The 13032-nt window shown below is 39.3% G+C and overlaps 1 protein-coding gene across 1 annotated transcript in view; it reads right to left on the reverse strand.

The window, feature by feature from the left end:
* Positions 1 to 13032, reverse strand: part of prim2 (DNA primase subunit 2) — a 28296-nt gene that overhangs the window by 14350 nt on the left and 914 nt on the right. Inside the window, exons 2-9 of the mRNA XM_061039600.1 lie at positions 12468 to 12614; positions 12246 to 12358; positions 11292 to 11386; positions 11051 to 11171; positions 9707 to 9802; positions 7328 to 7465; positions 1995 to 2062; positions 57 to 129 (exon numbers count right to left, since the gene is read on the reverse strand). Coding sequence (XP_060895583.1) covers positions 57 to 129; positions 1995 to 2062; positions 7328 to 7465; positions 9707 to 9802; positions 11051 to 11171; positions 11292 to 11386; positions 12246 to 12358; positions 12468 to 12609 — 846 coding nt within the window. The 5' untranslated portion in view covers positions 12610 to 12614. The remainder of the gene's footprint in view (positions 1 to 56; positions 130 to 1994; positions 2063 to 7327; positions 7466 to 9706; positions 9803 to 11050; positions 11172 to 11291; positions 11387 to 12245; positions 12359 to 12467; positions 12615 to 13032) is intronic.

The following is a 13032-nucleotide window of genomic DNA, read 5'->3' on the forward strand; positions in this document are numbered from 1 at the left end:
AGCATATCAGGACTGTTCACTTGACATATCAAGATGAGATATTCAACGCAACTTACCGAATCAATTTGTTCCAGGGAGATTTTCCCAACATTCTTCTGGATGCTGTAATCCTGTCCCACGTAGGCATGACTACAATAACAACAAATAAAAAAAAACATTACAAAGGATGTGCCAAAAAGGACAGAATTTATTATAAGCAGAAGTAATCATACAATTTCAGGCACAATGAGGGCTGCATTAAAAACTGATTTAATGCTGGAAGAACTTTTCCTTTATGTGTAATCAGGTGATTTGGTTAAAAATGAGGCAAAGACCTACAACATGAGACAGGAAATCTAAGTAACAATTAGGGCTGAGTAAAAATATAAACCCATCAGTGCATTGCAATATAGATTTTTTCCCAATTTAATATGGATCAGAAAAATCCACAAATAGATTTTCTACATTGTGATGAACATCCACTTCCTGTTTGGGCACTGTGGGTGCCACCATAGGGGAACCCACATTTTACTTTTGAATAGACAATGTCTGTGAAATACATTTTGGAGTCAGTTTTATCTAAATCAACACAAATTATGCACACATAATTTTACAAATTTCAGCAGGTACTGTAATGAATTACCGTAAAAACCTGATGCACTACCTATGATTGTTCCCTGGAAATGTCCTCACACACACCCAGTTTGCAACACTACCAATGAAAAGACTTTCATCAGTGGGTCATAGGATCAATCAGCACTGTGTTACTTCATTGTGTGATTAACAGGAGGGCTATCCCATGAAAATAAATGACATTATGACTCATCAGCCTATGAAGTTTACGGGGTAAACGATAAGTGTTTTTCTTGTAGGTACATCATAGGAGTTTGTTCTGATGCTGAAACAAAAAGGAATAAAAAGTCCAACCGCTTTGGGAAAAAGCTAATTTCATTCAACTGACAAAATCGCTAGCAGGGAAAGCCCTTCTTAAGAGACATTCATGCTCAGTATTTTTTTTTTTAATTCCATGACCTTGGAAACCCTTGAGTCCCGTGTGTGTGTGTGAGAGCTTTACATCACATTGTGTTCCCCTAACCGTAGAGATTATTGGCCTGCCCTCTAATCTCAACAACCTGCCCACTAATCCCCAGCAACAATCAGGCAACATGACTTTGTCCACCCCTATATTCATGTTCTCTCTTTAATCTAAGTAGGATGAAAGCGCTCACCTTCAGTAATAAAGATGTAATTAAGTCTGCTGCCACTAAGTCATAATTCAATGAAAGCCCTATCTTGTAGCTGATTTACATATTTCTTTAGATGGTGAACAAGTTTAAGGCTTTAATATGAAGTTATCTAAAGGGGGTCACCTTAGCGCAGAAGTCGCCTGACAATTTAATGAAATGCATTTGAGCTATTTTTGGAGAATACTGTAATGAAGAATTGATTTAAGAATTTAAATGAACAGACTTAGTTTGCATTTCAGGCTCAAACACAGAACCATTCATATTCACTGCAAAACAACAGGCAGCCTACATATCACAGGCACTGATCACAGTCGCTCACTTTACATATCCCAACCATATGTTATTCTGCCTATGCATGAGGCATACTAAGCTCTGTTTTATCTGTTTTCCCCATGAAAATTATGCAAAAATCAGGCATTTTTATGAATAAATCAAACAAATTTGAATATCCAAATTGTCCAATAATGAACTGATCACTGAGAGCATTGTAGGAGGAACAGAGCACATGATGCATTGTCCTAATTACTTCAGGACTGAGTAACTTCAACAATAGGAATAGATGATTCTGCACACGTCGCCCTGCACCACAAGTTCACAAAACATCTGGACTTGTCTACAGCGACAGATTGAGTTTACCCAGTTCTGCCACAAGCCTCCAAAAGTCCTACAGTGCCAGAGATCAATCCTGCTAAATCTCTTTTTTTTTCTCTTTTCCCTCCAACACATTCCTGGCCAAGTGGCTGCAAAGTTATTAATCCTTCTGCTTACCTGAGGTGGTTAAGGAGCGGTTGGAGCCGTTCATCAGACTGCACGGATGGTAACGAGCGCGCTGTCAGCTGCAGAGGAGAAGGACATCACATGAGTCGTGATAAATCGTGTGGGTCAAAGGACGGGAGCAGGAACATTGTTAAGTGTAAAGATTAAGTACCACAAAGAACAATGATGAAAATAAGAGGCCACGGCTTTGGAGCTAGAGACGACTGAATCAAACTGCATTTGAGAATTTAAAGAATTTGTATTTTTAAACTTAAGTAAGTATATGCATTGTTTTTTATAACACATGCAAACTGATCAGAATCATGCCAAATGGGACAGTTCACTGTGGTATCATCATCAAGCACAGATTAGATTAGATTTCATTATTTCAAACATACTAATAAAAAATAGAGTAGATAAATAATAAATACCAAAAGCAATAAACAATATGAAAACTTATCAAACCAGACAAAGATATCAGCCACAAATCAAACATGTGAGCTGCTCTTTGTGGGCGTTTCGGTGGTTCGATTACAAAACATGTAAAAAATAAATTAAGACTTCTTAATAACAGATTTAAATTACATACAAAACTAGTGAACAAGATTTCAATTTAGTAAATGCTTGGTGGTAGGTAGTGTTGTAGTCAAGACAACACTAATCGAGACCAGAGAGCTCTGAGGCCGAGACAAGACCAAGATCATAAATATCACAGATATGATCTTGGTGCGGGGGGCGTGTCACTCAGACTGTAACCAGTGCAACCTTATCTTTATACAGTAAAGTAACTTGTGCCCAAATGAAAAGGATCAGCGCTCAATGGGAGTGAGAAAGATCTTGCTTGTTTAAATAACACTCGTATGGGTTAAAGATATATTTAACATCTGACTGGAACTTTTAGTTTGGCGCCCCCTGTGGACAAAGCAGTACCTCTTATCTCTTTGCTGATCTTGTCCTGTTCATGTGTAAGTAAATGGTAAATGGATTTGAGCTTGTATATTTCTTTCCTAGTCTTCTGACTACTCAAAGTGCTTTTACACCTCAGGTCACACCTACACATTCACACACTGATGACAGAGGCTGCTGTGTAGAGCGTCCATCAGTTTTAGCTAATCCCATTCATACACATTCAAAAGCCTCCATCAAAGCAAAGGGAGCAACTCGGTGCATCTTAAGTGCCTGAGGACACAATCGGACATGTGGCTGCAGGAACTGGGGATCGAACCACCAACCTTCCAGTTAAGAGACGACCGACTCTACCACTGAGCCAAAGCCGCCCCATCGTGTTTTCTGTTGAAAAATATAATTTTGCTATCTATATAACGGTCTAATATGTGACTGACTGTGAATCTTTGCTGAGGAGAATGTCAACAGAGGCTGTTTCAACAGCTTGCCGTTTATCGCCTCATCTGAGAATTACCCCACAGCAGCAGTTACAGGCATAAAAAATAACTATAGAGAAATAATCCATCTTGTTGCTGGTGGTCTTGTTTACTTTTGTTGCCCTTGTGCAACATTAGTATTAATTTCTGTCTGTTTCATAAACATAAAAAAATCTCCTCACAGGAGCGTTAAGAAAAGACGGATGGACGTCCATCCCCAACAAATGAATGCAATCAGGGACAAGTACACCACTTCAAGGTCTGCTTTACTCATACACAAAAAAAAAACTGCTTAATGTGCTATACTTGTTATTTCTGTTAAAATGAACAGCAAACCAATAACTGGAGTCATACGGTGCAGCAGCTTTCAATTTCATGCCTTTTTAATGACACATTTTCTGCAATGCTTCCTTGTTGTCCCCACCGGAGGAGAATAACCATTAGAGTAACAACACAAACAGTCACAATGGCACAGATACAAGAAAAATAGTTTGGGAGTATTATTCCATTCCAGCAGTTAGTGGTCCGGATAATTACCAGGAAATGGGAAAAATGGCAGAACTGGACAAGGTTGCTGTCTCTATTTGTTTATCTGTTTTGATCTATTTTTTATTTTTATTTGGAAAAGATGCTCCTGTCTGTTGCCATGATGGAGGACAAGTGTTCAAGATTAAGATCAACATGTATTTTTTTCTGTTAACAATGTTAACAGTAAGTTACCAACCACATTTTTTCCGAGGAGCTCGTCAGCTCTAGGTTCCTCAGGATTGTTGGTGGGGACAACACACAGCAGAAGCCAGGCTCTTGAGTAGAAGGAGCTCCCCCAACCCTCAGCGAGGTGATCGGGCACTACTACCACCCGACCTCCCTGACGCCCAGCCACCACCATCGGACTGTGTCGTCCCCACAACAACCGCGGTCCTCATTCATGCACTGCCTGCTCCGACCTCCACCTCAGCGGCGAGGAAGTGTGGACAACAGGAATGCAATACAAAGGAAGAATCCTTCCTGCATCTTATCCCATTTTTCTTAACAATGAGTAAGGTCTTTAACCTGCTCTTTTGTAAAGCACCTCGAGATAACACTTTTTTGGTGCTATACAAATAATTATTGATTGATTGAAATACAACATGAAGACCAAAACAAAATCTAGTGTGCAATCATGAATGGACAATACAGTGAAGGGCGTTCTTCACTTTCTTTACACACATTTTTGTTGTTTCTGAGAGAAAGAAACACATAATAAGAGCAGCAGGTCAAGGTTTGATGCTCATGTTACTCAGTATGCATCCTGAGTGCTTCCATTTGTCAACTGGTTATTGTTAAAGGTCACAGGCTAAGCGGAGCCAACTCTACATCATGAACACAGTCAATACCAAGAAACAGGCCGATTCATAACGACCACACAATGAAATACGAAGAACCAACAAGACAGTATCTGGTTCAACAATAACATAACCTGTTTTATTACTGGTATCCTTATTGAAACTAGACACCTTGTCTTTTCCTTTTCCTGGTTACATAAACTCAAGACAAACAATGTCTGCTGCAAATTAATCTAACTATACTCAGAACACCTGGCTTAGGCGGAGTGATGTTGTACTTTACATCAGCACTTACGCAATGCCTCCTGCCCAATCAGATTGCTTGGTAAGAACTAACTGTTGTATAATCATGTCTGAACAACACCCAAGAGGGTTGAAGTTGAACTCACTTATACGATAACTGACCCCTCATATTGATTGCAGAATTCTCCACCACACTGTTGAATTACAAAGACGTTTTGTGAATGCATTTATCCTCACTGTGTGAATATTTCCGACTCTGATGGTGACGAGAACAGGAATCACTGACTAAATCATAAGTTAATGTCTTTTCTGATATTCTGCATTTTGTGCTTGTTCTGATATAGCTCAGGTTTTCGTATGCTAATCTCCTCTTTGCTACTATTTCCACTTCTCTCTATCTCATTGCAAATCGTAATTCTTCAAAGATTACAACAGGTAGAGAACTCGCACATTCTGCAGGCTGAGGACATAAAATCTACATAAAACCAGATTAGATAGGCTTAGTCAGGACAGTGATGATGATGTGCTTATCTTGAAGCCGTCATCATTTCCTGTGTGTCTGTAAGTCACCTTGTTTGTAGATTTCTTACAATCCATAATAGAACAAGTCAACTCATTATCTATTTAGTGCAACTGCAAAATACTGCTGAGCAAGCCGATGCCTTTTTCTTCGTGAGAAACCTTCACCCTGTTGAAACTGTAGCTCAGTTGTCTCCTCACATGCATTATAAAAATTGCCTCTGGATCCCCAAAACATCATGTTCCAGCTCCCTCGGGGCATTCAGTGCAATGCACGAGCACGTCGATACAGCGCCACCACAGACCCCCTTCCGCTGCTTTTAAAAAACCATCATGCCCGAAGGGAAAATATGCACTTTCATACTAGCTGTCCCCAGAATTCCCTCCAGACATTTTATGTCATGTATGCATACTTAGTCCCCTCATTTGAACGCTGAGATTTCTCAAGGTTCCCTCGGGGCACTAAAGGGTACAGCCACAGTTGGGACTTTAATAATCTTGCTTGTGGAACCAGGCGTACAGTGCTAGGGGAATGTATTTGCATAATGCACAAGTACAGGGAGAGGATGTAACAGAAAAAAAAAGTTGTGTAAAATAATGGGGAGAAAAGTTGTCAGAAATGGTCATTTTTTAAGACAAAGTTGTTGTACTGAAAATCTTCACATTGTAAGAGGTTTCTGCACGCTTAGTCGATGAACTGGTTTACTGTCATCACCCTCGCTAGTCGGCACCAGAATCCCTACTCTGTAAAACAAATTGTAAATATTTTGGCCAATGATGCCGCTCAAATGTTGCGCTCAAACTGCAACACAGTCACCTGCCACTAGTTGGGGCCGTAGCTCCAGTTAATAGGCCGTCTCTCCCAGCTCTACTACCTGGATGTAAACAACTACAGTAAACAGACGACATCTAGTAGGAACAGTTCAGTTTGTCATTATTCAACACAGGCATGTTGACATTAACCTGCAAGGAGGATAGACGCTGGTTGTGCTAGCACTGCTAACGTTAGCCAAAATAAAATAAATAAAAAAATCACCTTGTTTACAAGCAGACAACTTTAAATAAATTGTGCTCAATTTTGACTGTTTCCAAGTGTTTTCTTACTTTTAGACTAGTCAGTCAGTCTGAACTTATATGAAAAAAATGTAAAGGAAATGAGTCGCCTATAGGAACATCCCTACATCTTTTCACCCCTGCCATACATTATCCCACTGTCGTCTTCATCTTCTTCTTTTTTGTTCCACAGTTAAACTCTCTTCTGGCCAATTAACTTCTGTTCATGTTTCCTTCATTCATGTCACAAGCGCCGCCGTGTGAAGTCATGACGTATTGACGCGGTCAGTCAGATTGGCAGGGAAATTCATTTTAGAGCGTTGTATGTTGATATTTGGCACCAAATAATTGTATCACACAAGACGGGTAAACTATATATTGCTGTATCCATATTTAGTTCCACCTTAAGTGTATACAAAAAGAAGCAGTTAAGCGTCCTTAATGCACAAGCTCTAAGGTTGTTTTTGATCTTTTTGCTATATTACAGAACAAGAGTTTTATAACACTAATACGAGTATCTGTTTCAGCCTCTAATGCTGCCTTAACATGTACCATGTACTTTAAGAGTACGTCAGTCAGTGCAATCTACCAAAAAACAATTCTGTTCAACAAGAAAATCAACCAGTTTGAGTAAATTAAGGTTTTTTTCAATGACAAACAACAGCAGTGATGTGCTTGGAGTGAATGCAATGTTAATAGTAGTAATGTTGCAGTCAACATTACATTGACTGCAAGCACAGCACTGCTATATATTTAAGCTGAATGCCAGAATTCACAATTTTTCCACGCTTAAGTTCAACAGTGAAGAGTTGCAAACACTTACAGCGAGAGCTTTGGATAGTCGAGTGCGGAAATCGTTGAGGACGATGGCGACGATGTCCTGTTGAGGGATGTACACGTAGCCAGCTTTGAGGTACACTTTCCTCATTCGCACGAGATCCAGGGCATCTTGGAAAGGAACCTTAGAAATTACACACAATTAGCTGAGGACCAAAACACATTCCCTTGAAGTTTAAATTCTATTTGCATGCACGGTCACCATCCCATGGGCCTTCATCATGTCTACCTCCTAAAATTAAAACAAGGAGTTTGACTTAATCAGGTGATGTTCGATAAAGTTGGTTTGATTTTTGGATTCACTGAAAGAACAAGAGTGTCAGGAGGAAAGTTTAAAATGTAAATTTCACATCTTGTTACAGTCCATGGCATTTTTTCTCTTTCCTTCTGTTAACAGACTGTCGACATAAATTCACTCGACTGTGAAAGGCCACAGCAGTGATCTGACAATCAGCCAATTATTTTTCAGGCTCTCCTTCATTCTCTCTCTTTTTTTTTTTTTTTTTAAACTTTCTCCTCTCTGTGTGCATTTACTAATTCAACCCAAATGATGTCATAACTAAGGATTCTGAGATGCAGAGTCTATATTTCTGAGAGCATCAATTGGCCAATAAGTAGATTTAAACCGCCTCAGGGACACGTATCTGAACATTTATTTAATACAATAAGAAGGGCCAAACATAGGCCCTGAAGGTAGTAGTTGAGCAGACAAATCAGCAATTTACTTCAATATAGTCAATGATTCAGACAGACTAGGCAGCTCACTGGCCCGCTGCTGTAGATCAGGTTATGATCCCACAGTTTCAGAGACACTGATAAGGAAGTCGCAACAATGGGGAGCGATGGCTGAAGTTACTTCAATTCAAATTTACAAATTGACACTTTTCTTTAAATTCTGCCCATGTTTTAAAGTTTTAAATCACTTTAGAGGGCTGCAAGGTGTGTGTGTGATGTCAGCTATTAGATCAATATCTAATGACACCTCTCGCCATCGGTTAGATCGACAAGTCATCGCAATACAGGACCGATGTCATTTAAAGGCTTTATATGCAATTTTTTGATCCAGCAGATGTCGCCCTTGAGCACCAGCATGAAACCAAAACAACTCGCGCTGCATTGTTGAGTTAGCATGCTAATGCTAGCGATCTTTATTATGCTCGTATCTTCACACTGCATGTAAATTTACCTGAAATGAGCGTGATCTAGAAACACAGTTAAGCAGTGAGTACAGTATGTTATTCTTCTTTTCTCTAGTCCCTCAATTAAACAACTTTTATACACGAGGGGAGGAGTCAGCCGGCCGTCCTGGCGATGTAAACAAAGTGAAGATAGGACTCTGAAAACTCTGAAAACATCACAGACAGTGGGACTCGGGTGTTACACCCATTGTAGACAGTCATTACTCACAGAGTTATTTTCAGAGGATATTCTTGATTTATATTACATTTAAGTGTGAAAAATTGCATATAGCCTTTAAGCACATTTTTATCATTTTGAAATGCTGCCGTTTAGCAGAACGTCTGCTAAGTTTTTTCTCTGTTGTTCCAAAATTCTGAATATTTCTTTGTCAAGCAACAATAAATAATAACTGTGTCGCAAACTTAAGCCCTGTGTCCACCATGATTTTTTTCTGAGCGCCAGCTTTATTCAGTTGATTTCAAGGAGAGAGCGTTTGCAGCAGCAAGCAGCCGTCAAGAGAAAAGGCACAGCGCCCAGCGCTTTTATTTCCTGAGCGCTCCGCCTTTTTTGTGCGGCTTCTCCAAGCGCTTGACTTAAAAATCGTTCAACTTTTCAGAAAGGCCCTCTTTTCAATATGTTTGATATTCCCTGTATTTTTGCCTCCTGTGTCTGTGCCTCTTTGCTGAATGTCTGCAGGGTTAAAAATGATCTCAAATAAAAAACATGCAGTAAAAAGTAACGGAGCAGAGTCGGACATACAGCAGACGTTGTCGACAGACTGTTGTCATAGAGACATGACGGTCAGCAGTTCTTTTCTTCTCAGCGCACAAATGCTTCATGCAAGAGCTCCTGAGTGAGCAGCCAGCACTTTTCTGCTCGGGAAAAATGCGCTAGGTGGACACTTGGCCTTATGGCGGTGAATGAAGCTTCTTGTAATAATATAAAGAAAAAGTTTGAAGATGGTGAGGAGGATTATTCTACTCGTCTGTTGAGAAGATACATATTCCAAGATATAGAGAAGTTATGACTTTCTCAATAAAACATTAAGTTGATGGCACCATGCCCAGATGACTCGCAAATTGTATTCACTGTAGAATAATACTGTATAATAAAATCTGTTTCATGGAGGCATACGCACTTCACGTTCTTAACGGACAGAACAGAGGGAGAGAACGGAGGAACTCACTTTGTAGAAGTCCTGACTCTCCAGCGTGACTCCACTGACGGCGTAACTGGAGTTGACAAGTTTTTCCCTCAGAGTCTCCTTCTCCTCGACAGTAATCTGAAAAGTTATTGATGAGGATGATGAGTTTCAGTACGGAGCTGTGGAGGCAGAACTGTGTCAGAGTTAATACACTGAAGGTTGAGGATCGTGGAAAGCAAACATTATTTATCAGATGAGTGCGCTGTCGCTCGTCTTTGCCTGACACGTTATGTGACGATGAATTATAAACAGATTTTTTTTTCCAAAATCATTTTTCTTCAGCTTCATGTTGTGAAAACCTGTCAAGTGGTTCTCTTAAAGAAATCACTTAAAAAGAAAGAAAGTGAAAACACAACTTTTACCATGTTTTTACTTTTGATAAGGAAAGCTATAACTCTTTAAAAACATAATTATGAATACACATCTGGAATATTGTTTGATCACAAATCAATCTTAGACGTAAAAACTATACTTCAGGAAACACTCGAGTAGTCCTTTTACAGCGATCAAACAGCTCCATCTAGTGGAGCTCAACTGAACACCTTCAGTATGTTGTGAATGGGAACACCCCTCCTCTGTTATGGCAGGAGGGAGCACACAGAGCAGCACACCTGGACATGAAGCAGTTTTCATTTTTCAGCTGCACGGCTATCTTTAAAAAAAGAAGGCCTCTTATTGGGCAGTTTAAATATAACATATATATCAGCACAAATACACCTTAAAGTATGCACAGACTCAGTACGAATCTCCATTCAGACAGTGTTCTAACTTGTCATATAAATGCTGCAGCGTTGGGAGTACATATAGCCTGGCGGTTATGCAGCATGCCACATATAGTCTACAGCAGTGGTTCTCAACTGGTGGGTTGGGACCCAGAAGTGGGTCACAGAGCCATTTTTAGTGGGTCACGAGTCAAAAAGTCTGTAAAGCTCTTTTTAAACATGTTTAAGACGTTTGGACTTTGTATACAATTGATCGGCTTCTCTTTAGTTGTTTTTTTTTTGATAGAAGATTGTATTCAGTTAATTTGTGTATTTGCTATCATTTGTAACTCATTAAAATTCCCGGTTTTCAATTGTTATTGTTACTCCCCTCATCCCCTTGCCATCTCGGGGAACATAACATGTATCATTCTAGAAATACTGGAACCCCACAGAGCCAGAGGAGACATTTACTTTACAAAATGTTTGCTGAAGGACAAAAGTGTCCCTAAGCCACGGATAACATAGAAGAAAATAAATCCATTTTTGCAGGAACGTATATTTTAAGTAGCAGAATTCGCCTGTATAAAGTATGCTCTCCCCACAAAAAGAGACAAATATTTACCTTGTCATATTGCAGATTATTTCGCTTAAGAAATTCCACCTTGAGTGATGAACCCAGGTCATTAAAGCGGTAGCGGAAAAGATCAACTTCCTGTTGTATAAACCAACGTCTCAGGTCCTCCCTTTAAGATACAACAATGAATATTGTTATTCAATTGATCCAGCCATTACCATTAAAGTGTTTTTTATGATGTTTAAATTAACCAAGAATCAAAAATGATATACAGCAAACGCAGACTTACGTTTGGGAGTAGGCAAGTCTGAGAATGAAATGGGAGATATGGTCCTTTCTTCGTTTCTCGATCTCACTCGTTCCATTCAGAGGTTTTTTGTCATCCTTAATGAGTTAAAACAGGTACAGCATACATGAGGGCTGTCACGATACCAGCACTGTAAACTTTAATATGATACTTGTAAAAAAACTCAAACAATATTGATACCCATTTAGAAACCGTAGCAACAAAAGTAAAAGTCCTAGGCACCGAATATTGGGTAATTTCTTCAGTCAAACTCCTTAGACAGTGTCATTAGTTCTGCTCTCTGTTCGTAAGAGACAAAAATTTAACTTTTGCAACTTTGAGATACCAAAAAGACTTGAGAAACACCGGTATTTTTTACAGACCACCATGGTTCTGTCTTTTACTCTAACAGCAGGTATGAGTTACGAATATGACTGAATATCTGTGTTTCTCTAAAAGCTATGGTACTATTGAGCATCGATCATTAAAGTAACAGTTTCTATCCTTCAAAACACAAGGTATTGAGAAGTGTTGAAAATGTGACAACCTTAGTATAACTACCAAACACAAAGCCAGATTTCTAAGGGAGTGTTGTGATCGAATGCACCCGTTTATAAGAAAAAGCAAACTTCTTACAACAGGTGTTTTAAAGATACCTGCATGCTATCTTTGCCTTTGGGCTACAGTAACGTATCCTTATATTGGCAAGACAGCTGTCCACTCTACGTCCTCTTCTTGTCACTATGTGGTCACTTCGGTTGTGTTTTGAAACTTTCATAGACGACCGAGACAGTAGATGCCATGTTGTTCATAAACTTCTGTTTTGGTTGTCTGCACACTGCACTATCACTAAATGATTGATTCCTGGTGATAACGGGTTTATTACAGCCAAAAAAAAAGGTCAGTACTGCTTAGGTGTAAAACTGTTTCGATGAAAGTTAATCTAAACATACTCACAGCCTCTGGTCTGTAAGGAAAGTTCAGGTTTTTTAACTCTTTCTCCAGTTTATGTGAATACTGTTCAGAGAGTTTCACGTAGCTCACTCCCAAATTCTCGACGGTCTTCAACACTGCAGAGGAACCAAAAGCAGATTGAAATGTTATGTTCTTTCTTAAAACATTAAAACAGATTAGTCAAAAACAGTAAACTTATTTGACTATTACATACTAAGGTCTTACATTTCAGTCTCTCCACAGCAAACGTCTCAAACTCAGTGAGGGAGATGTTTTCCAGAGGAGGCTGCCCATAGAACTGCAGAATGTGTTCATACTCCGTCTGAGAGTTGGCAATGATCTTCCTCCTTCTTACAGAAAACTCCATGATTCCTGGTGGGAAGGGGAAAACAAGCAACGTATATTTCAGAGTGGTACAAAAAAGGAAAAGGCGAACCAGACAGTAGGCCACTTTAGGTCATTTACTAGAATAATATGTATAAGATAAGATAGGATAATACTTTATTGATCCCTAGAGGGGAAATTCGGGCGTTGCAGCAGCACAGACAAGAAAGCTCAAAATACACATTAAACAGAATAGATAAGATAAATAAAAACAAAACAGGGGGTATATACAGTACAAAATGAATGATGAAGTTAACTATGCAGGGAATTGTGACAGTATTTGCAGAGAATGACAAGATAAAGTGACAAGTGATGATTAAAGTGACTTGGTATGATAAATAGCTGCAAGTAATGTAAACAGCAGAGAAGAGAGGCAGTGTTGTACCACAGTAATGCAGAGTGCAGT

The sequence above is a fragment of the Labrus mixtus genome, chromosome 6 (assembly GCF_963584025.1).
Source record: "Labrus mixtus chromosome 6, fLabMix1.1, whole genome shotgun sequence".
Classification (NCBI taxonomy): Eukaryota; Metazoa; Chordata; class Actinopteri; order Labriformes; family Labridae; genus Labrus; species Labrus mixtus.